Raw genomic sequence first — 22,118 nt, forward strand, 5'->3', positions numbered from 1 at the left:
ATTTGGAAGCATATCATCGACTAATACGAAAGTGGCAAAAAGCATGTGTGGATTTCATTGACTGTATTGATGCTTAGGGACAATGCGTGCAAATAGACATCACAGCTATGCATACATCAAACTCAATAATGGAGGTGATGTCATCAGTGTTATTGGCTTGGGTTAACAAAAGACTATTGAGTTGCACAGGGCTTGAGATCTGGATAAATGGAGGTGGACACGCAAATTTCCGCCAATTTTCATGAACACGCCGAGTTAAGGATGCTGGCTTGTTACTTTTCTATCCGCCTCCGTTCAAGCAGCACAGACACCATTCAGTCATTTGGTTTTGCAGGCATTTGGTCTATAAACCAACTTATTGGTCAAAGTGAAACTTGGACTTGAATGAATGCCCAAGAGGAAAAGTCACTTCTTCCTGTTATCACAATTCATCCTGTAATGAAGAATCCAGCAGATGTTGATATATTTATGTTATTTATATTTAGCATTTATGCCAGAACCAAAGTGGCAGAGAATCCAACAGAAAGACCACCGGACATTACCGTCTCTAAAGTCCCACTTACAATGCTGGCAAAAAATGTCAGAAAAAGGGAGCTCAAAGAAAATCTCATTAGGATATGTGATGCTACAGAGCTACATTGCTATTTGAGCACAGCAAAATAAGCAATCCGTCTCCACACTATTTCATGTGACTTTTTTTATTAAAAAAATGTTTTACTCATTCAGGGTGGTATTTTATATTCTGACAAGTAACTACACTATAAGTCAACTAAAAATGCCATATGACAGCCTATGGTTGTGTAAACAGCCACACACGGCAATGATAGGATACTAATGTGACAATGCGTCTGGCACATGGACAGAGCCCTCAGGGCTTAGGTCAGCTCTGGATAGAGGATAAAACACAGAGCCATCCACTGCCACATTTGCTCCAACAAATACTGAAAAGCTCAGTGGCACATGTGCTGAAGTTTGGACTTTGAGTTGAATGTGTACATTACTCAAAATCAGTTAGGGATTTTGGGATATTTTAGTCATTGTCTATTCTGTGACATATCTGATTTTTTATTTTCTTTTTTGTGAATATTTTTGGTATAATAATTAATTATGTGACACATTTCATTTGACTTTCATTGCATATCCATGCACACGCATATATGCACCTATATCCCTATACATCCCTAACTTATTTTGAGTGGTTATATGTGTTGACTTGCCCATCCCCATGCCCATATAGCTAGAGTTTCAATGAATTTTAGCAGGTTGATGAGAACAAAACAAACCACTTGTGGAGAAATCAAAGCACTTCAATTGCTGGCCGAGCTAAATTCTTCACCCACCAGTAGCCTGCTATGAATCTGCCACTGGTCTAAAATATCTTGTTTTGGAACAAAAGCCAAACCTTTTGGTTATTTTTAGAGGTATAAATATGATTTTCCTTTTTTAAATCATTGAACAAAATAACCAAAATATACAATAACCGGGCCCTCTCCACAATGACATCCTACAACTTGACTTATCAGAATCTGTTTTAATTAACAGCTTGCTCTGCCAAATCACCTGGCAAACAAGTTGGGAGAGCAAAGTGCAGTCTGTTACCATGGAAACAGCCAGGTAATGCAGTATGCTTTGACTGTACTGCTGTGTCACTGTGCTTACTGTGCACAGAAAAGAGACTGCTGACAGTGTGGTTTTTTAGTCAGCAGCAGTCAGCAATGAGAGAAGCAAAACAAGTTGTGGCATCTGACCAAGACAGAGACAATGATACTGCTACTGCACCACTGACTCAAATTGTTATCGCCTTCTGAAAGGAGGCAGGGAAAGAAGGTAACTGGGTTTGTGGAAAATGTGGTCTTCATTTCGGCACTAACATTAGCATTAACAATACTTCCAGGGTAGGAGAGGGGCTACCAATCATTATGTAACTTTCCTCCTTATCTCTCCCTATAACACTGAAACCAAACACCTTATTGTAATTTCTCTAAGAACAGCTGCTTAATTCTCCAGACCTCCCTTCTTTGCTCTGACAAGTCTTTCTTTCAACAGTCTTCTCTATTATTCATCTGACCTGCATTGTCCCTGTTAATAATTCAGTTCGCAAGAAAAAAGAAGGAGGCAACCTACACCGCAGCAGCAGAGACAAACTTATTAGGAAGCTGTAGGGAGGGTTAAAGCAACATGGACACGTGTACTGCCACATTATTTTTAACAAGCCACGGTAATAGTACTTTTCTAGTGCCCCCTACATTGGCACCAGAAATATCTGAAAAAAATATTTGTTTAAGGGAAAGCCTCCTCTTATAGAATGAAAAAATATAGGGCTATTTAAGGAAATTTGTCCGAGTCCAAGACAATCAGTATTTATTAATTCTGACACAGCTGAAGATTATAACTCAGGATTTGAATATCCCACATACACATAAGATTAAATTATGGGACTAAAGCTCAGACTAACGTAGAATAAAAAAAGGGCAGGGAGAGCTGATTTCCATGATTTTGGCAACTTGTAACTGTAATTTGTGGGTCAAGCACAAAGTTGATGACTCCACTGATGATCATGACAGCTTCAGGCAGGGGGTAGGAAACAAGTTTAGTATACTTAATTCATTGCATTGATAAGTCAGCAAGGAATTTGTTTTTGTGAAGTATGTAGCTATTTCTGGGTTTTTTTAACAAGACTTGTGTGATGTCATACTGTGTTGTAATTAACTTACACAGTATTACTTGGTTAACCACTCATCTTCTACTTCTCATCAGTGGCAGCAAAGGCTCCGTTTAGCCTGGTAATTCATTTAACAGTGCCCCCCTCTTATAGCGGCATTGCTGGTTAATCCCTGTCTCTGGAAGGCATAAGGATTACCTCCCAGCAGGATGGTCAGCTCAACTTTACTGTAACATCACGTAGGATATCCTAATCTGACTACTTGGTCCTGAGAGGTTGAGAAGGAGCAAGTGAGAGGTGACTAAGTAGGAAAGAGGATTAAGAGCCAAACAGTGTTGGGTTAACCTTCTTGTTTGGTAACTTAGAAGCCTCAAACACACATAATCCTTTGACCGGCAACACAGAGTGATGGGTGACTAATGAGTGTCACACACTGTCTCACCAATCATAGAGATTAGCATAAAGGTCATCCACTAGTCTACACGACTAATGAAGATGCAGCCACAATGAACTGCAAATTAACCAACATCACCTACTTATACAAGAAGCTGTATTGAAGTACTAACACAACTGTCAGGGCAGTGTAGTCAGCCTCTTAAATTACCATCATCCAGCCAGGAAGTGATGGTCAAATAGGTTTTTAAGCAAGTATTGTAGATGTAGATTTTTTCCGACCGTGAATCTGTAACATTGCAATCTACAACTGGTAGAATGACATGAAAGCTGGTACAGACATTCATGTTCATATCTGTTAAATCCATAAATTAAATCAATCAATATAATCAATCTGATGTGTCTCAGTCCAGACACTCTGGCCCCTCTTATTGCATTTTAAAGTGTCTTTTGTGTCTGTGGCAACGAGATACACAACAACAACGTGAAATCCAGAGTGACAGAAGAGCATCAGAGTGGCTGAGCAGAATCTATGCAGTATGGCAGAATAACTGTAGAATAATTGCATGCAGGGTATCTGCAGGCTTAAGCAAGTTAAATTTAAGACTTTTTAAGACCTTCTGAATGGCACTTGGAATGGAATTTAAGACCAAGATAGTCAATGCCGATACCGATATTTGGGAGCAAGAAAATTCTGATATCCAGTACATAAGCCTATATATTGTAAGTCCAGCTGTTTAGCTGTGTAATTCAGAGCAAAAATCATAGAATTTTACTCACTGTACAGGGATATGACAATATCACAACTAATGTAAACATTAGGAACCGTAATAAATTAATTCTTACTTTTTGTAGTGTGGTTGAGGCTCTCGTTGAACATAAAAACAAAGGTGCCTGTGTTCACATTAGATATCAGCTCTTTTATGACGAAAGGGGCCAATCCAAAATGTGTGATGTAAGATGTCTTGTCTCTTCCACATGTGAATGCCAGGGAAGTCAGGGAACATGGCTTGAAATATGTTTCCAATTTCCTCATTAGTGGTCTATGGTTGATGCCTCACCACTGTGTGCAGGGTCCACAGCACCTCTGCTTGCAGCATGGGGGTAATCCCAAATGTTCTACGGAGATCACTTGCAGGTGAAGAGCTTGCTAACATTAGCCACTGATTAATGTTACTTGAGGATATTGGTTTTGCTACTGCTTCCATTACTGCTACTCCTACTCTGCTGCTCGAATTAAAAAACTAAATAATCCGTGGCGTTTTTTTGACGACTCTGAAACTATATTTCTTTCTGTGTAGAATTCTACCGCCTTAATCCCCTTGGTTCCGATTTTGAATGAGGGCGGCTGTGGCTCCAGCCTGATCTCCTTACATTTGCACTTCCCCGTCAGCTATGGCAAATGGCAGCAAAAAGGCACCAACAACCACCAGGGATGTCTCCCGGGGTTGGGCCAAGCCATGCCAGAGCAAGATTAACAAAAAAAACCCAGTTTTCTTCCCCCATACCAAATTTTAAGACAATTTCAATGAATTTAAGACTTTTCCAGGTCTTTAATTTAGATAAATGATTTTAAAACTTTTTAAGGATCCGCGGGGACCCTGTCTATGGAGGACAACACAGAAAACAACTTGGAACATTCACATGTGGTGAAAAATTTGATAATTCCACATGATTGGGGGTGAGTGTGGCCAGGGGACTCTATAGCGCCACCTAACGTTGGGTCAGGCTGGGAAACATATTCTCGGATCTTCATGAAATTTATAGGAGTCATGGGTCTCAGGGATTCAGCCAGGAATTATTTTTGTGTGAATTTTTGCCGCAACAGGAAGTCGGCCATCTTGAATGGCGTGCAGCGATTTTCATTGTTCCGACGCTGTTTTCGGGACGTCAGGATGATCGCAGACTCACCAAATTTGGCCCGTAGCTTCTAACCTATGAGTACGTTAATTCGATACCACGACTGCCCTCATGCGCAGCACGACAGCTCAGTAGCGCCCCCTAACGCCCCCCTTATAGCTTTTCCCATTTTGTTTTTTTCATTTCTATGCCTCGTACTTTATTCAAGAATTCAAGAATTCTACCGCCTTAATCCCCTTGGTTCCGATTTTGAATGAGGGTGACTGTGGCTCCAGCCCGATCTCCTTACATTTGCACTTACCCGTCAGCTATGGCGAATGGCAACAAAAACGCACCAACAACCACCAGGGATGTCTCCTGGGGTTGGGCCAAGCCATGCCGGAGCAAAATTAACAAAAAAAAATAGTTCTCTTCCCCCATACCAAATTTTAAGACAATTTCAATGATTTTAAGATTTTTCAAGGTCTTTCATTAAGATAAATGAATTTAGGACTTTTTAAGGATCCGCAGAGACCCTGTGTATGGAGGACAACACAGAAAACAACAGTCTGTGGATAGACATCTACGCAAATGGCTGACAGTCAGTCATTTCTTGATTTAAAAAGGCACCCAACAAGAGAGCACAAAAAAGTAGTCTGTCCCCTCAGAGTGGTCATTGTTGTTGCAGTTTGTGACATGTGGGAGAGAAATTGAAAAGAAGTTTCGTTCTGCTCAACGTCCCATTTGCTTTTCTCTAAACCTACCCTGTTTGGTGAACCCATGAAACTAGGTTTCATTGTTCTAAGCGCTATATTGTAGGCAAGTGGACTCGTTTCAGTTTCTTGAAGACGTTATTTGCCTGTTATTTGCATTTTTTTGCTTAGCTTCCTCAGTATCAATTAGCTAGTTAACTTTGTTTCATGCTTCTGAGCTGATTATGTGGTGCATAGATACAGATACTTCTGAACCCAACACAAAGATGTATGCAAGTCATCATGGGAGAACGTTTTCTCGGCTGGGTGAGATCACTGGGTCAAAGCAAGATTGGGAAACAGCCATGAAAACAGTGGTGTTTACGGCAATTCTGAAGGGACACTCTACCTCATCGTCCATCACGATGTTTCACTGTGGACACTGACCAACTCTACTGATCACTTGCAAGTAATAGTGTGGACAGTCCCTCTGATTTCAGAAACAAATCTGATTAGCCTGCAGTCTGAACATAGCAGCTTCACAAAGACAATATTTGATTTTACAGTAGGTATAATCACAGTTTATATAACATTGTGTAGCCTAGTGTAGACTCAAGCCTACTCTAATAAACTCTGCTATTGTTATTTCACATACATGAAACTGTACCACAATAATGTAACACGTTTCAATTAATCATCATTTTGTGACTTACATTTAGTCTCAGGAGGTTAAATTCTTTCAGTTTATCTATTTCTGGCTTGGTGTGTATGAAAGAGAGGAAACAAAAATAAAGATAGATCTGTCTTGATGCAAGATATTTTTAGACATCCACTTTGAGGTTCTGTCACTGTTCTGTCTCACATTAATTGCTATCCCAACTTGGCACGCTGTTTCCTCAGTGCGTGTCACCAGCGTCATTCATCACATAGCTTACAACTTGTTCTATGGCATTCCTGTCTCCTGCCTCGTCTGTCCTGACCTGACTGCTCTCTGAACCCTCACACACTGAGGGTTACAGGAGACACTGAGGACTAAACAGGGCCTTTCAACGCCTGTTCAGCTGCACTGCAATGCATTTGCATTGAAACCAGCACTGCTCATTTCCAAAGCAAACATGCTAAACAAAAAGGACAGGCAGAACACATTCATTAATGTAGTCGTAGTATTCTGCTGTAAACCTGATTTGAAACCTGACTGATGAATGGATAAAGCACTTTCAAAGATATCAGTTTGTGATTGAAGAACTTTTTGATCAAATCTGCCTGGAAAAGAGGCCTTGTTCTCAGTTCTCATGCCCATGGAAGCAGAATGTTTTATATATTATAATTATTATTAAATTATAATTATATATATTATATGTAATTATATATTTCTCTGTAACCCCTATCACTACAGAAGGGTTTATATAGAAACACAACAAAGCTTCATCATCAGGAAAAAACATTTCATCTCTTCAGACATGTTTCTATTTCCAGATACTCAAGCTGGGTAGAATTGCTGCGAGTACTGAGGGGGTTTTGTCAACAAGAACTAGGCTAGACTGATTATAGGATGGGTGTGTATGACACCCATGCATTCATGCGTTGTTTGACTCATTCATTCCAGTCTGTAGGGTAAACACTGTCTAAATTCCAATTTGTTGTCATTTACACAAGCCTTAGGTTTGTAACCTTGACCATACACAATATTGTTAAATCACGGAATTATATTGCACCTTGCATTAAACCTTCAGAATGTGATATGGCAAAAACTATTTCTGTAAAATAACACTGACAGAAGATGGCATCCAATGGTTTTCTACTCAAGTCAAGTAAAATATAAAACACACAGGACCAAATGGATGACGGCTTGTGTGCCTATTTTTAGGCTCAAATGCGATGAATTCTGCCAAAGAAACGTGCTGTATCTATAAGAGACACGACAGGATGAAGTCAAAGTTTACAGTTTTGTCATGTTCATTGTGCGCCTCTCTGCTGATTGTTCGCAGTTTCACAGGGAAAACTCTCCTCTTCTGACAGGAAGGGTGTTCAGGTTGGAAGAAACATGCATTAAAAATAGACTTTTATATGACTTAAAAATGATTATCAAGAATACAAAAGAAGCAATTACTCTATTATTAATGAGCATCATTTCTGATTACTTTAACATACATGAGTTTTAGTCTGTATTTATTAAAATTGACCAGCAGTCAAGTCAGTCATCTACATACGGTTTTGGCTGCATTTATCTCAGCATTAAAGGTTGAGTAAGCAATTAAGGAGAAAGATCTTCGATTGAGTCTCACTCGCGGGTCATCAAATATCGTCACTTTAGGTTGGTGGCACGGTCCAGGTCAGTGTCAGTGGTATTTGAAGGCCTGAGAATGACACTTTAACAATCAACCATCTTTCTCCAGAATCACTGACTCCACCTTAAATCCTGAGATAAATGCAGCCAAAGGAACATGTCAAAGTTCCCTGCATATCAACTTTCTCTCTCTGCATGTCTTTGATTTGTCTTTTCATATCGCTTCATCCTTCATCCTTTTTACTGGCACAAAAGCGGGAATAAATAGCAACAAAACTACTTGAACAACAACTAAAAAACATCACCATCGGCTATTGCCCAAATTGTTATTTCAATGTCAGTGTTATGGAACCAAATTGGGGCCAAAAGGGTTTGTTAATTTAAAAAAGACAAAAAATGAAGTTCAAGTTTTGATCTTGAAATTAAAAAATAAAATGTACAATGTATTCAAACTAAATATAAGTGTAGGATTTTTTTTATATTATTTCAAGTCTTTTCAGTCAGGTTTTTAGTTGTTGTTCTTTTTACTTTCGAATAATTTTTTCAGTTGTATTTCATATCTTTTGGCTCTGATGTGGCATGGGGGGTATGACATTAATGACGAGTGGCATGGAATCACGACTGACAGCATAACAAAGGCAGCTCAGGCCCTTCTCAATTACCTTGCCATCAGGAAAAGTGGACACTTTGACACACACTGATGCGTTTTTTGGGGGTTATTTTTTATTTAATTAACAAACCTTTTGGTCCTGATTTGGCTCCATACAATGTCAGTGCACCCCTATCCATCATGGAAGACTGGAAGAAAGCTTGTTTACAGATGAATCAAAGTTTGAACTTTACCATTACTTTTTTGAAGACAATTCTGTTTAGCAAATTTATTAAAAGACATTAAGTTCACTCCCTCCTCCATCAGCCCTCAGCCTCAAAACTCAATCCTCTTCCTCTTTAAGAAAATCCCAGGGGGAAAGGGTCAGGAAGTGGTCTATTTGTTCCAAAGCAGATTCCACAAATACCAGAGTGAGACCTTAAGGGAGAGGCCTGCTTCCTGTTGTTTCCAGTCAGCCTGTTAAGACAAGTGAAGATGGCTTCTTATGGCTTCTTGCTACTTTAACCTCCACTTTCTCTCACGCTCCAGCCTCCCCTCTCCATCCAGGCCCATTTAGTCTGGATTCCTGCTCATAATTTCAGATAGTTTGGGGCAAATGTCTCTAGCAGATTTACAGATAACAAGTTTGCTTGACAAATTCACACCGTATATTGTCCCAATTAACAGGCACATTATGAGTGTGGTTGGGAGAATGAAAATATCTCAAAGCTATGTCACACAAGGAGGATGCCAGCTTCCTGTGTTATGTTTTTAACATGGGAAGTATAAGAATTTGTCAAAAATCAAACAATCAAACACTGTTATGTGTCTTTGATCAACAGCTAAGCCTCCTACAAGCATTTTTTGAAGACCATGAAAATACTGAAAATGTTATTCTGACCTAATTTTTCAGTTTTTTATGTCTTGGAAAATTTTGAGTGGAATACTGTTTAGCAGTAGTGAATCTGTGCTGTCAGTGACATTATCATATAAATAACCAGACATGATTTCTGGCTAACATGTGCTTTAACGTGTGCCTGGGAAATCAGGTATGACTATGACTTCTAATTTTAATTGTGTGGACTGTTTCTACTACTATTAATGACCAGGTCTGAGAGGGAAAGACCAACAAAAGGAAAGCATGAGCTTATCCATATAAATAAAGTTGATTGATTGATTGATTATCAAGTCTTGCTCCTACTATTGACTGACTGCAGGGCACTGTCTCGACAAGCAGATTCACTAAATGATCTGGACAAGGTTGCTGAGTAAAACACTGACTGCTGGTAGTCAGTTCAAACTGCCTTTTTGTCCCTTAGCTGATTTCCCATTGATTCAAACATGAAAGAAAGGTCAGCAAATAGAGGTTTTTAATTAAATGTAAAATTAGTGAGCGATACCCAAGGAGGCGCTGCTACAAGGTTTTGAGATGACCACTCTCTGCATTAGAAAACACTGCTCAAGCCAGAGCAATGCATTTCTGTTACTGATCGTATGCCAATAGCCTGAGGGATCACAGCCCTTACCAGTCACTAGTTGCTTAATGGGAGAGGATCATATTCGAGCCAATACCTCCATCACAAAAGGAAACCCGGAAATGTGATGCAAAGCCCTAATTGACATATTGATGGTGATATAATACATTAACACCCCCTACTTTTATGCATGACAACCAGTCTCTTTTCATGCATGTGTGTTGTTAAGAAATGACAACAGCTGATGTGCACTTGGACTGTCTGCATCACATTATTTCCGATTGAAATGAATTACATTAAATACCTTAAGCAATGTTAACATTGTCATGGTCTGTTTTTTAATGTATTTGCTTAAATCCTGATCTTAGCACATCTTAAATCCCCATTTCCATATCAAACAATTTTACAGTCCATACACTGGCATTATTGTTGCTTTCCACAATGCATTGGCATATTTTCTTCTATCCTGTGTGCATTTTTCCAGCTTCACGCTGAATAAATCATAATTTCCAGTATGTCATCTGAATTTTCAATGTAAATCTTATGCGGGACAATTACAAATTAAAAACAACAACTGATTGCAATCTAAGTCTAACGAGTTCAATATGGGTACTCTTCGGGTGATTGAGTGGTTTTGAATGCATTTAATATGACAGTTGTTTCCAGTTCAATACCAGCTTGGAAACATTGTGACATATCATCAGTCCCTATCATTCCCCCTGTGTTTACTGGTCCACCATACTGTTAAACTACCAAATAAATGCAGAAATGCTGTAAAAACAAAGTCAGTGTTCATTCATTCAGTAGTGTGTCACTCCAGCCTCAGTAAAGCATTATAAGTACATTCAGATGCCTACAGTTATTTCTATTCTTAATTGGTCTACTGGATCTCTAACCAGATTGATATCTAAAGGGTTACTCTGCCAGCCAAATTGTAATCCCGGACCTTCCCTCCGAAGCAAATGTTACATTTCCATGTCCCGTTTATTGTTTTCTTATTAAATCTGCTCAGTTAGGCAAACCTAAGACACTCAGTTTAATTGGTGGCAGCGGTGTTTCTTTTCCATGGGTTGCTGTTAGTGTGTTTCCTTCAATCGTGCCATTGTTATTCGCATTTTCTCAGCTTAGCTTCTTCAGCAAAGCTAGCCAGCTAACTTTGTTTCAAACTTCTGAAGCTGCAGTGTCCCTTTTAAAGTCTTTGTCAGGACTGAATGATGGGCCTTCTGTCGGCTTGCCTTTATTTTAAACCAGTGGTCAAACTTGTGATATCCATTAAAGTGGACAAAGAGACACAGACAGGCCTGCTGTTTAACACACACACAAATCAGCTGCAAAGATCAGCTCATGAAGTAAAGCGCGCACGGGTGTGTGTGTGTGTGTGTGTGTGTGTGTGTGTGTGTGTGTGTGTGTGTGTGTGTGTTTCTATACACTTAAACAAAGCTCCCTCCGGTGTGCACTTCCTGTTTGCTTCATGGAAATCATTATAGCGCCTCCTCACATGACACAAAGTAAGTCTCTTATCCAGTCATAGGCAGAGTGGGATTTTTCCAACAAACAGCCACTTTGGAGAAAGGGCTTTTACAGTCAGTCACTGCTCGTCTCCCATAAGGAAAAGGACAACATGGACTACATAGAGTCACTCCCTGCCTCCCACAACAAATGAATTCAATTGTGGTAGGAAGGGGGACCAGAGTCTCTTTCAGTCTTACTGTGTCACAAGGACCCTTGAACCGAAGCCAACGGAGGCAAACAAACAAAGCCCTCTGATGCTGCCAAAAGCAGGGCCTACTACAAGACACTCAGTTACTGTTAATGCAGGGTATCTGCACACTCTGACTACAAATTTAATGAATTTTAAGACTGTTTCAATACCTTCAAAATGAAAAATATCTGTCAAATGAGGTTACTCTATACATGTTTAATCAAACCAATCAAACAGAAATTGCTCAGACGATGTCAGTTTTCCCCAGATGCCAGGGACAAACTGCTTGTTTAATCAAACCAACAGCCCAAAACCCAAAGATAGTCAGTGCACAATGATATAAGCAGACAAAAGCAGCAAATCCTCACATTAATTATCACAGCTAATTATTTCATCACTGCTCTGCAAATGATTCACTTTACCTGCAAAATTCAAAACAGCGAGTCTATTTGCAGCCAATCTGTCTGTCAGATTGAAAGATTGAAATAAATAATGTCAATAATGTCATTAAGTTCAATCACTTATACTTTACCATTTTTAATAAATTGCTGTTAAACTACTGTCAATGAAACTTAACACTACTTGCAGATTTTAACATTAAAAGTGAGGGATTATGCCCACTGAGCCACAGATATACCATTAATGTGTAATATATGCGCAGGTAATGTTGAGTTGTGTGGACTGTTGTTTAACAGTGATCAAAAACATCATAGTAGATGCAACTGGATAAAATCAGTGAATGAAAACAGTATTTCTGGGAAAAAGGAGCAGCGGCGTGGTATGACATGCCTCTGTAGTTGTACTGATAGAATTAGTATTGTGGAAATATACACTATGTTGAATTTATCAACACAACACGTAAACATGGAGAAAGTGTTGGGTTTGCAAGGGGAACAGGACCAAATGTAAAATTAAGGCCTTGCTCTCTCTACTGCTGTGGTACTCTGTATAGACTGAAACTTGCAAACATGTTACGTGGCCACACCCTTATCAGTAACAGTCTTTGACATCTGATGGTAAATAATTGTGACAAGAATGACTTAGGTGTGGTCAGATGTGTGATATTGTAAATAGGACACAATGAGCCTTTAATGGACTGTGAGGAGGAGTGGCAATCAGTGCACAATCTAATATAGGTGTGTTGGTACTGTTCCTGGATCATAATTATTGTTGCTCCTTACAAACACATGTTAAATGTTGTGCAAGAGTCTATTCTAACCCAAACCATGTTTTCCTAAACCTAACTAAGTATTGCTGTTCCCTACCTAGCCTAACAGCAACAAAAACTTTTTTAATACAAACAGAAAATAACAAGTGAGGTTAGTGTTAAAATAATAGCCGACAATGCAATAAAATGTTCCAAATGGGATGCAAACCCCGGTCTAATGACAGAGTACTGTACGCAGCCCACTCAGCCCCAATAGCTTGCTCCAGAGAAGGTTATACTGTAGCTGGTCTTTCATAACTTGAAATGACAGTCCTGAAGCAAAATTTTCTTATGATGTTCAAGGGACAACACCAACATGGTGATAGTAGGGTTGGGGTATAATGAAGTCAGAGGTTCTTTAAAAAAAATATCTGATAATGATATACATCTAGGAAATTACATCTTATGGAATTTGGTCATCATGCCGAAGACTTTGTTAGTCACTGACTGTTGCTCGAAAATAAATCCTAATTACTTTAGGTCTACAGTGATAATCAAGTACTTAAAAGACCTGAGTGGAGAAGGCTGAAGGTAAAAAAATAAAATTTAAAAAAGATTTTTAATGATTCCTAAATTGATAAAAAAAAAAATTAAAGAATCAATTTAGGGTTGTGATTTTATGTAACTAGCACTTAATCTGTTAGGGCGCGTTCACACCAGCCTTGTTTAGTCCGGTTAAACCAAACTGTGGAGCGTCTGCCCCATGGTGCGGTCCGTTTGGGTTGGTGTGAACGTTGGCCTCGAACTCTGGTGCGGACCAAACAACCGCACCCTGGTCCACCTCGTGGAGGTGGTCTCGGCCCGCTATCAAGCGAACGCCAGAGCGGAGGGGGGCGGGGTCTACAGTATAGGGGCATTCATTCATTCATTCAAGGACATGCATGGATTCTATAAACAAGAGCTGCTTTTATGATGAGCCAACTTTGTGATTTTTACACGTTTGTGATTCTCTACTTCCCTCACTGGTCCCGCTTGTGTAGAAAAAACGTCATGGTAGGCTCTCATTATTGCCTGTCGTCTACTCCGGTATGATCATCAGATTGCATAGCGTCTTCGGCGAAATGAATGGATCAAGACATTATTTAATGCCCGCTGCTCTATGAGGCGTTCATACGCGTGGTCCGTTAAAGTTTGCGTGTAAGCGCTCCAGATCAGCAATAATGTAAAAATAAGCAGACGCTCCATGATGTACAGTAGGCTACTGATCTGATGTACAGATTTGCTGACTACCCGCCTAAACAGTTTGACCAACAACAGAAGGGCGTTGCGGCCACGTGAGTTTTGTTTACAGATTTTGGACTGTTTGAGTTTGGCCTTTGTGAACGCAAACCGGACCGACTCAAAATTGAAACAATGTATCATCCTCGCATTGGTTCGGATCAAAAAACGGACCTTTCACAGACCTTTAGGTGTGAACCCAACCTCAGTTCAATTATCACAGAAGTCATACTAATGTTAAAAAATGTGTTATCTTGGCAAGGAAAGCGCAGTTTGAACAACTGCTTTGTAAAGCCAAGGCTTGAGTGGAAACTCATAAAACCATGCAATTCTTTTAGTTCATAAAGTCTTGAAGCTTTCTTTTCAAACCAATAAAAAGCCACAAATTTATTTGCAGGATACCTAGCAAGATACCTCCAGCAAGTATCACCTCCCACATCATGATCAGACACTTAGAAATGTCAATGAAGCAGAACCCAAGTATTGTACCCCTGAGTGCATGGGACACTTCTGTGGTTCTGCTGTAGTTGATCTGCCTGTTATAAGAAAGATAACACTGGACACAAATTGTGAGACAACACTGAAAGATTTTAGACTGAAAGACAGTCAACGACTATATAAACAGGGCGGCAAAGACAGTGTAATAGTCACTGTTATCTGTCTGTACACAGCGGAGAGTGGACAGGATACTCACATGTCTAGCCTCCCTGCGCTGCCCCTCGGTATTCCTCAGCCAGCAGCGGCTCAGCTCGCTCAGCTCCAGGATGGGTTGCACCTTCAGCCTCACTGTGTCTCCCGACTGACGGATCATCTCCACTATCTCATCACGGCTCTTGTTTTCCACATTCCGTCCATTTATCTCCACCAGCCTGTCCCCTGGCACCAGCCCAAGCGCCAGGTCCTTGGTGCCGGCACCAGGCTCTGCAAAGTGGACCACGCGCCTGTACACGCCTCCATCAGGGCTGCGGTCCAACATAGTAGTGCGACGCAAAGAAAATCCAAAGTCGCCAGTGTTGCGGCGTTGGAGTTCCAGCTCACGCGTTTCTGGTGCACTCGGCGCAACCACAGCTGGTAGCTGCAGCTGTGCAGGAAAGGTCTTGTCAACCACTTCGGGGATGCAGACTTTTTTGGTGGCCGGTGCTCCAGGCTGCTGTATGAGGCTGTGCTTGCGGAGCATGCTGAACACTTTGCTCTCCACTTGCGGGGACGGGGCAGCAGAATTCTGGCCTGACGGGGTGGAGCCCTCCGAAGGGCTCTCCTCTTTGCTCCTCTGAGAAAAGGAGAAGCGTTTCATCATCTGACCCACCTGCGACGAGTTCTGCTTGGCAAGTGACCCAAAGTGAGCCACACGATCACGTACTGAGCCGCGGTGACCATCCTGTCCTCCACCGCCCTCCCCCTTCAGGTCATCAGTGGAGCTGGCAGCACTCAGCTGGCCATCAAGAACCATACTGCTTCGGTTGCTCAAGCCGTCCGATTCAATATCAGTGAGGGTGAGCTCGTTGCTGCTGGCCACTTTGATGGGAATGGGGTTAGAGATCTCCAGTTTGTTCTTGGACTCACGCTTGGCCTCCCTCTTGAGATTGAAGAAGCCACGCCGCATGCTCATCTCCTCCAGGCTGCGCAACTCTGCTGCAGACATCCTCTCTTTTTTATCCTTCTTTTCCTTCCTACTCCCTTCCCTCTCCTTATCCTTTTTCATCAGGTTAAACATTGTGAAAAACCAAACACTGTTTCCGTCCAATGGGGCTCTATTTTCCTTACAGAGTTGGAGGTCCAGTTCACTAGTCAGTTGCTTTTGTTGTGACCAACAGGGAAGAATCCCCTGAGGAAAGAGACAGGGAGAGCAAACTGTGTCAAAACTCACAAAATGGTAAATATTTTGCTAACATTTGCCTTTGATTTTCTTTTAAAGCAGGACAGCATTGACACATATCAAATGATCAAAGGTTTGCAGACACTTGTAAAGAACATGTTTATCATGGCAGTCTTGAGTTCCAATGATTTCTACAACTCTAATTTTTCTGTGATGGAACATACTACTTTGTCACAAAAAACTGTCATGAAATTTGGTTCAATAATGAATTTATTATGGGTCTTCTGAAATTGTGACCAAATCTGCTGGGTCAAAAATATACAAACAGCAAACTGAATAACAAATATTTGTGATGTAGAAAGTCATGTGAATTGAAATTTGCTTTGTAGCATGGTCTCTTAACTTCTTTTGAGTGATTGTGATTGGTTATGTAAAGTGTATGTAAACATTCAACCACAGTCGTATATATGTATATGCAGTGTCTATAAAAATGACTCACCCCTTTGGATGTTTTCCCCTTTTACTGCTTTTATAAGTGGAATCATGGTCAATATAGTTTGGCTTTTTTGACAAGAATTTGCGAAAAAAAAACAAAAAAAAGCTTTAATGTCAAAGTGAAAACAGATTTCTACAAAGTAATGTCAATTAATTAAAAATATTGTAAAATAAGTAATTGCATAAAAATACAACCCCTTTAAAGTGACTGACCTAATTCAGCAGAATTAGTGAAAATGGAGATCACCTGAGTGCAGTGAATGTGTCTCAGGTGATTGTAGTATAAAGACAGCTGTGTCTGGAACGTCCAGTCACTGGTTAATCAGTATTCCTAGCTACAATTACACCGTGAAGACAAAAGAACAATCCAAGCAACTACGTGACAAGGTTATTGAAGTCAGGGGATGGATACAAAAACATTTCCAAGTCACTGAACATCCTCATCAGTTAAATCCATCATTAAGTAGTGGAAGAAATATGGCACATGTGTAAATCTTCCTAGAGCAGGCCATCCTCACAAACTGAGTGACCATGCAAGGAGACTAGTGTACATATAAACATACATGTATATTTTAATATATAATTATTCTTTTTAATCAGATGGAACAGTCAGGTTGAAATGTAATGTAATGTAATGATAACAGTGTGTTTTAATGCTTAGTTGTGATAGGGAACACCCTGGACTCTAATGCTGCCATAAGTAAGACAAGTAACCTATCTTTTTCCAAATTATATATTCAGTGGTCGATCCATACGAAATTTCAGTTTTGATTATCAATTGATTAGGTCATTTATAAAAGGGGTGAGCAATGTAAAAAAAAATCCCCTACTGTAGTATAACTAGTTGTAAACTGCAACATCAAGGTATATTAATTCTCCTGGGAAGCTGCTTAAAGGATAACTACTGTTTTTTACAACCTGGACCTTATTTCTGGCAAAATATATGGTCATTTACTCACCCAGATAACTTTGGTGTCATTCGGCGTCGTTCGGACGAAATTAGATCCAGTGTAGCGGCGATATATCCATATAATGGGAGAGACGGGGCAGCGACACACAGCCTCTATATAACGCATTATCTGCCACGAAACTAGTTAATTTCATCAATATTTTGTTATGAAATGCTAGCGCTATTAGCCTCTGAGTCCGGGCTCGTCTATTGTCAACATCCGGGGTCTGTAGGCTGATCTACTACCTCTGACCTGGAAGATGTCGTCTCTGAGCTGCGCGCGCACCCGCGACAGCGCGGCTTGTTTACCTGTAGCTGCTACTGCTAGTTTGACCCCGGATGTTGATAATGGACGAGCCCGGACTCAGAGGCTAATAGCACTAGCATTTCATAACAAAATATTGATGAAATTAACTAGTTTCGTGGCAGATAATGCGTTATATAGAGGCTGTGTGTCGCTGCCCCGTCTCTCCCATTATATGGATATATCGCCGCTACACTGGATCTAATTTCGTCCGAACGACGCCGAATGACACCAAAGTTATCTGGGTGAGTAAATGATCATATATTTTGCCAGAAATAAGGTCCAGGTTGTAAAAAACGGTAGTTATCCTTTAACACAATTTTACCAGACAAGAAAGTCTGTTTTGACTCAATTTGTTATCACTAAAAACTAAGTTATGCAAGTTTTTCAGCAAAACCAAACAATTTAAAGACTCTGCACATGGGAGGAGTTTTATAATGTTTAAATATATAATTAATAGGAAATTAAATAAGTTGCAATTACTGTGCATATTACGACATAAGTCTTATTATAATGTATTGTATTGCCCTGTTATAGTTTCCAAATTGCTCAAATGGGCGAACGCATTAAATTGCGAATAACAGAGAAGCTTGGCAGGATCAAAACACATTCCTGGCTTCATTTTTAACTGAGTCTTTCCAAACCCTCAAAAATCAGGGTCTCTTCCTGCCACAAGCAGACAGGCAGATCCATCCATCAGCCTGCTTCTCATTAACTGCTGTGTGACACATACTCCTCTTTCCACAGGGCAGTGCAGGCTGGAATCCCAAACAAACAGCCACCTCCCACTTTAATTATGGCAGCCTAATATTGGGCAAGGATATCTCCTATTCGGAATACTCCGAGGTAGAAATCTCATTCATCTCAAAGTCTCGTTTGTGACTGGCAAGCACCTAGGCTGTCAGTGGTGTAGAGAGGTGTCACAGTTCACAATGGGATCACAACACACCGACAATAACATAACGTAATACAGGTACTCTGTATGACTTAATGGCTCTAAAACATTAACATTTTCACAAAAATATAGTAGTGCCCAGTGGATTATCTCCAAAAACTTTCCTGATAGATGTTTTTCAGTCATAGCTACCATAAGCAGGGCCATAGTGAATGGACGGCTTTCATCATTAGCGTCACGTTCCGTGTATAACAACCAAGGGCTAGGGAACATTAGAGCGCTAAGCGGTTAAACAATACGGGTCTGCCTACAGTTTTAAGCTCTTCCCTGTTTAGCTGCTTGTCTGCTGAGGTTAAAACGATGCCAACACCTGGCCCACTAACGCACACAAAGCAGCATTAGCCCCACTCCGCATTCAGTGTAGTTAAAGTCGGGAAAAAACGCATGACAGAGCTAAAATAGATGTAGCTTTTCGGCTACATTAGCTAGCTGGGCTACTGTTTCGTAGGTGGGAGTAAGGTTAATGTTGCCTAATAACACATATCTGCGTTTCTATTCACGGCAAAAGAAACATCTCCAAAGGGACAAGCAAACGGTTATTCATTATGGTTTCCTTTAACTTTACTGTGAACATTGTAGCTAGCTAACTAGCCTAATTGGCTCAAGTCACAGCCTCAGTTCTTTGCCTTCATTTTTGGTTAAGCAAATCCTGAACAACACATTGGGATCCTGTAAAAAATGATCCAGTCAGCCCGACTGACTGCTTGCCTCAACACTGCTGTCTTTAAACAAAAAGTGTCCCCTCATTCTAAGCACACGTGTTTATTACAAGAAAAAATACTCACTGTTCTCCAGTACAGCAAATGGTGCACAGCTGGTTACTGGGCGCAGCACGGCTCGTAGGGAACAGAAGCCGCAGGCTGGCTTTTAGCTAACGTTATCAAAGCTGCTGCCTCCAGCCCAGCTCTGAAGGATCGGGACCAACAGCCAAAGACGGTCAAACAGCCACCCCTACTGGACAGACACTGGAGCTACAGTCTGACTGCTGCACTGTCCCGCGGGTATCTAGTGTGGAATATTATGTGCTGATATTTTACTGCAAAGCTTGCAGTGCCGGATAAGGGATCCCTGCATGTGTGGCAAAATAATACGTAAATATTCCCTCCACACATTGTATTAAAGCTTACAGAAAGATCCCTTATGTGTGGCTGAAGTGGTTATTGCAGAACAACAATGGCTCTTACATCTTCTCCCTCATGAAAAACTAAAATATTTTTCAGTTATCAAGTTTAACTGCGGGATGCAAGATGTCTCCTACTTCAGCATAAAATAAATTCTCAGCATATGTTTTCCAAATCACACTTGTGAGTGTTGGACCAGGATTGGCTTCCAAACTACACTGCTCAAAAAAATTTAAGGGAACACTTTAATCACACATCAGATATTGATGAAAGAATTACTAAAGTTGAAAATCTTTACTGATGTACATTGTATAATTTGTTGAGAACAAAATGACGTAACAACGGTCAATGGAAACCAAAATCATCAACCCATTCATGGGCCGGGCATTGTCCTGCACCAGGAGGAACCCAGGGCCCACTGCTCCAGCGTAAGGTCTGACAGTCGCTCTGACGGTTTCATCCCGGAACCTAACAACAGTATGGGTACCGTTGGCTATGACATGGAGGTCTGTGCGACCCTTTAAAGACCATCACTGACCCACCGCCAAACTGGTCATGCTGGATGATGTTACAGGCAGGAGAAGGTTCACCACGGCATTTCCAGACTCGTTCCTGCCTGTAACATGTGCTCAGAGTGAACCTGCTCTATCTGTGAACGGACCGGGGTGCCAGTGGCGGACCTGCCAATTCTGGTGTTCTCGTGTGAATGCCATTCAAGCTGCACGGTGCTGGGCTGTGAGCACATGTCCCACTAGAGGACATCGGGCCCTCATGCCACCCTCATGGAGTCTGTTTCTGACAGTTTGGTCAGAAACATGCACACCAGTAGCCTGCTGGAGGCCATTTCATAGGGCTCTGGCAGTGCTCCTCCTGTTCCTCCTCTAACAAAGGAGCAGATGCCGGTCCTGCTGCTGGGTTGATGCCCTTCTACAGCCCTGTCTAGCTCTCCTCATGTAACGGCCAGTTTCCTGGTATCTCCTCCATGCTCTTGAGACTGTGCTGGGAGACGCAGCAAACCTTCTTACGACCGCACATATGGATGTGCCATCCTGGAGGAGCTGGACTATCTGTACAAACTGATTGGGCTGCAGGTACTGCCTCAGTCTACCAGTATCGACAAGGACACTAGCAGAACACAAAACTAGAGAAGAATCAGTCAGGAAGGATAAGGAGAGAGCAATTGTGTGTGACCACCACATGCAAAACCATTCTCTTTTTGGTGGTTGTCTTGCTTTTGCCTCTCCATTGCACCTGTTGTCACTTTAATTTGCAGCAAAGCAGGTGAAACTGATTCACAATCACTTGTGCTTCCTAAATGGACAGATTGATATCCCTCAACTTTAACTGGTTATTGGTGTAATACTGTGACGATTAAGTGTTCCCTTAATTTTTTTGAGCAGTGTTGTGAAGTCAGAAATCATCGTAGGCCAGCCTCTTCAAATCAGACTTTCATATTAGCAAGGAATGTAAAAACAGTAGTGCCAAACTCTGCACATACACATTCTACACTCTGAAGCTCAAACATTCAAGTTAAGGAACAGGAAAGCATTTCTGACATGAGGTGGACTTTTATAAATTGAGTATAATCATTTGTATCACTGATGAATTCTGGGTCATAGCCACAGGACATACTGCAGTCCTCTCCTCTCACCTACATTTCCAGCAAAATGTTCTGTTTGGGGTCCTGGAAACCCTGGGCTATCCCTAACAGCTCAAATACAGTGGATTTTCATATGTTCTACATCTGTGGTTGGTGCTCTTTCAGCATGCCCACTTTTTACACTACACTACCCCTCCGAAATATCACCTTGGAGCTCTCCAGCGTATAAGTGGTCCAAAACATAAATAACGTCAACATGAGATATAAAATATTGTACATTTTTCTGACTTAGAAACCCTTTTGTAAAATGAAAGAAATATTATGTGTTTATTAACATTATTTTGGAGATAATTTATGCCTTTACTGGAGAGGTGACAGAAATATGGAATAACATGCGAAAAAGGTCAGTTGTCGGACTCAAACATACACTGTTGCTGTAAGAATATGTCATGCATACACAATATATATATACAGTATAAAACATGAAATACTTTCTTACATGGGGTAGTAATAATACGCAATGGCAATTTCTGTATTTTGTAATCTTAATCATCTGTGCAATCCCAGTGTGTAGCTGAGTTTCATGATAATGTGGTCCAACCCATGAGCACTGATTTACTACTACTACTACTACCTACTACTACCCACTACTACTCATATAATAATGTAGTAATCACTACCGGGCAGGGGTGGGATAAAATATCAATATGACACTATATTGTAAAACTTACTTTACGATTTTTGATACACTGGTGCTAAAATATCAATATTTTGATTAAAATAAAAGTCCTCTAAACAGATTCCCTTGACAATT

The 22,118-nt window shown here is 40.7% G+C and overlaps 1 protein-coding gene across 4 annotated transcripts in view; it reads right to left on the reverse strand.

Annotated features, from left to right (window-relative positions):
• The window catches only part of myo18ab (myosin XVIIIA b), a 182,098-nt gene extending 162,610 nt beyond the window's left edge, over positions 1 to 19,488 (reverse strand). For 2 of the 4 annotated variants that reach the window (XM_084351391.1, XM_084351388.1), the window contains exons 1-2: positions 19,369 to 19,487; positions 14,759 to 15,889 (exon numbers count right to left, since the gene is read on the reverse strand). In XM_084351391.1, coding sequence (XP_084207517.1) covers positions 14,759 to 15,778 — 1,020 coding nt within the window. In that variant the 5' untranslated portion in view covers positions 15,779 to 15,889; positions 19,369 to 19,487. Of the gene's footprint in view, positions 1 to 14,758; positions 15,890 to 19,368 lie in introns of all 4 variants that reach the window. The other 2 variants (XM_084351390.1, XM_084351387.1) reach the window with 2 other exon arrangements.
• Positions 19,489 to 22,118: the final 2,630 nt, after the last annotated feature.

The sequence above is a fragment of the Pagrus pagrus genome (assembly GCF_965226575.1).
Source record: "Pagrus pagrus genome assembly, chromosome: 4".
NCBI lineage: Eukaryota > Metazoa > Chordata > Actinopteri > Spariformes > Sparidae > Pagrus > Pagrus pagrus.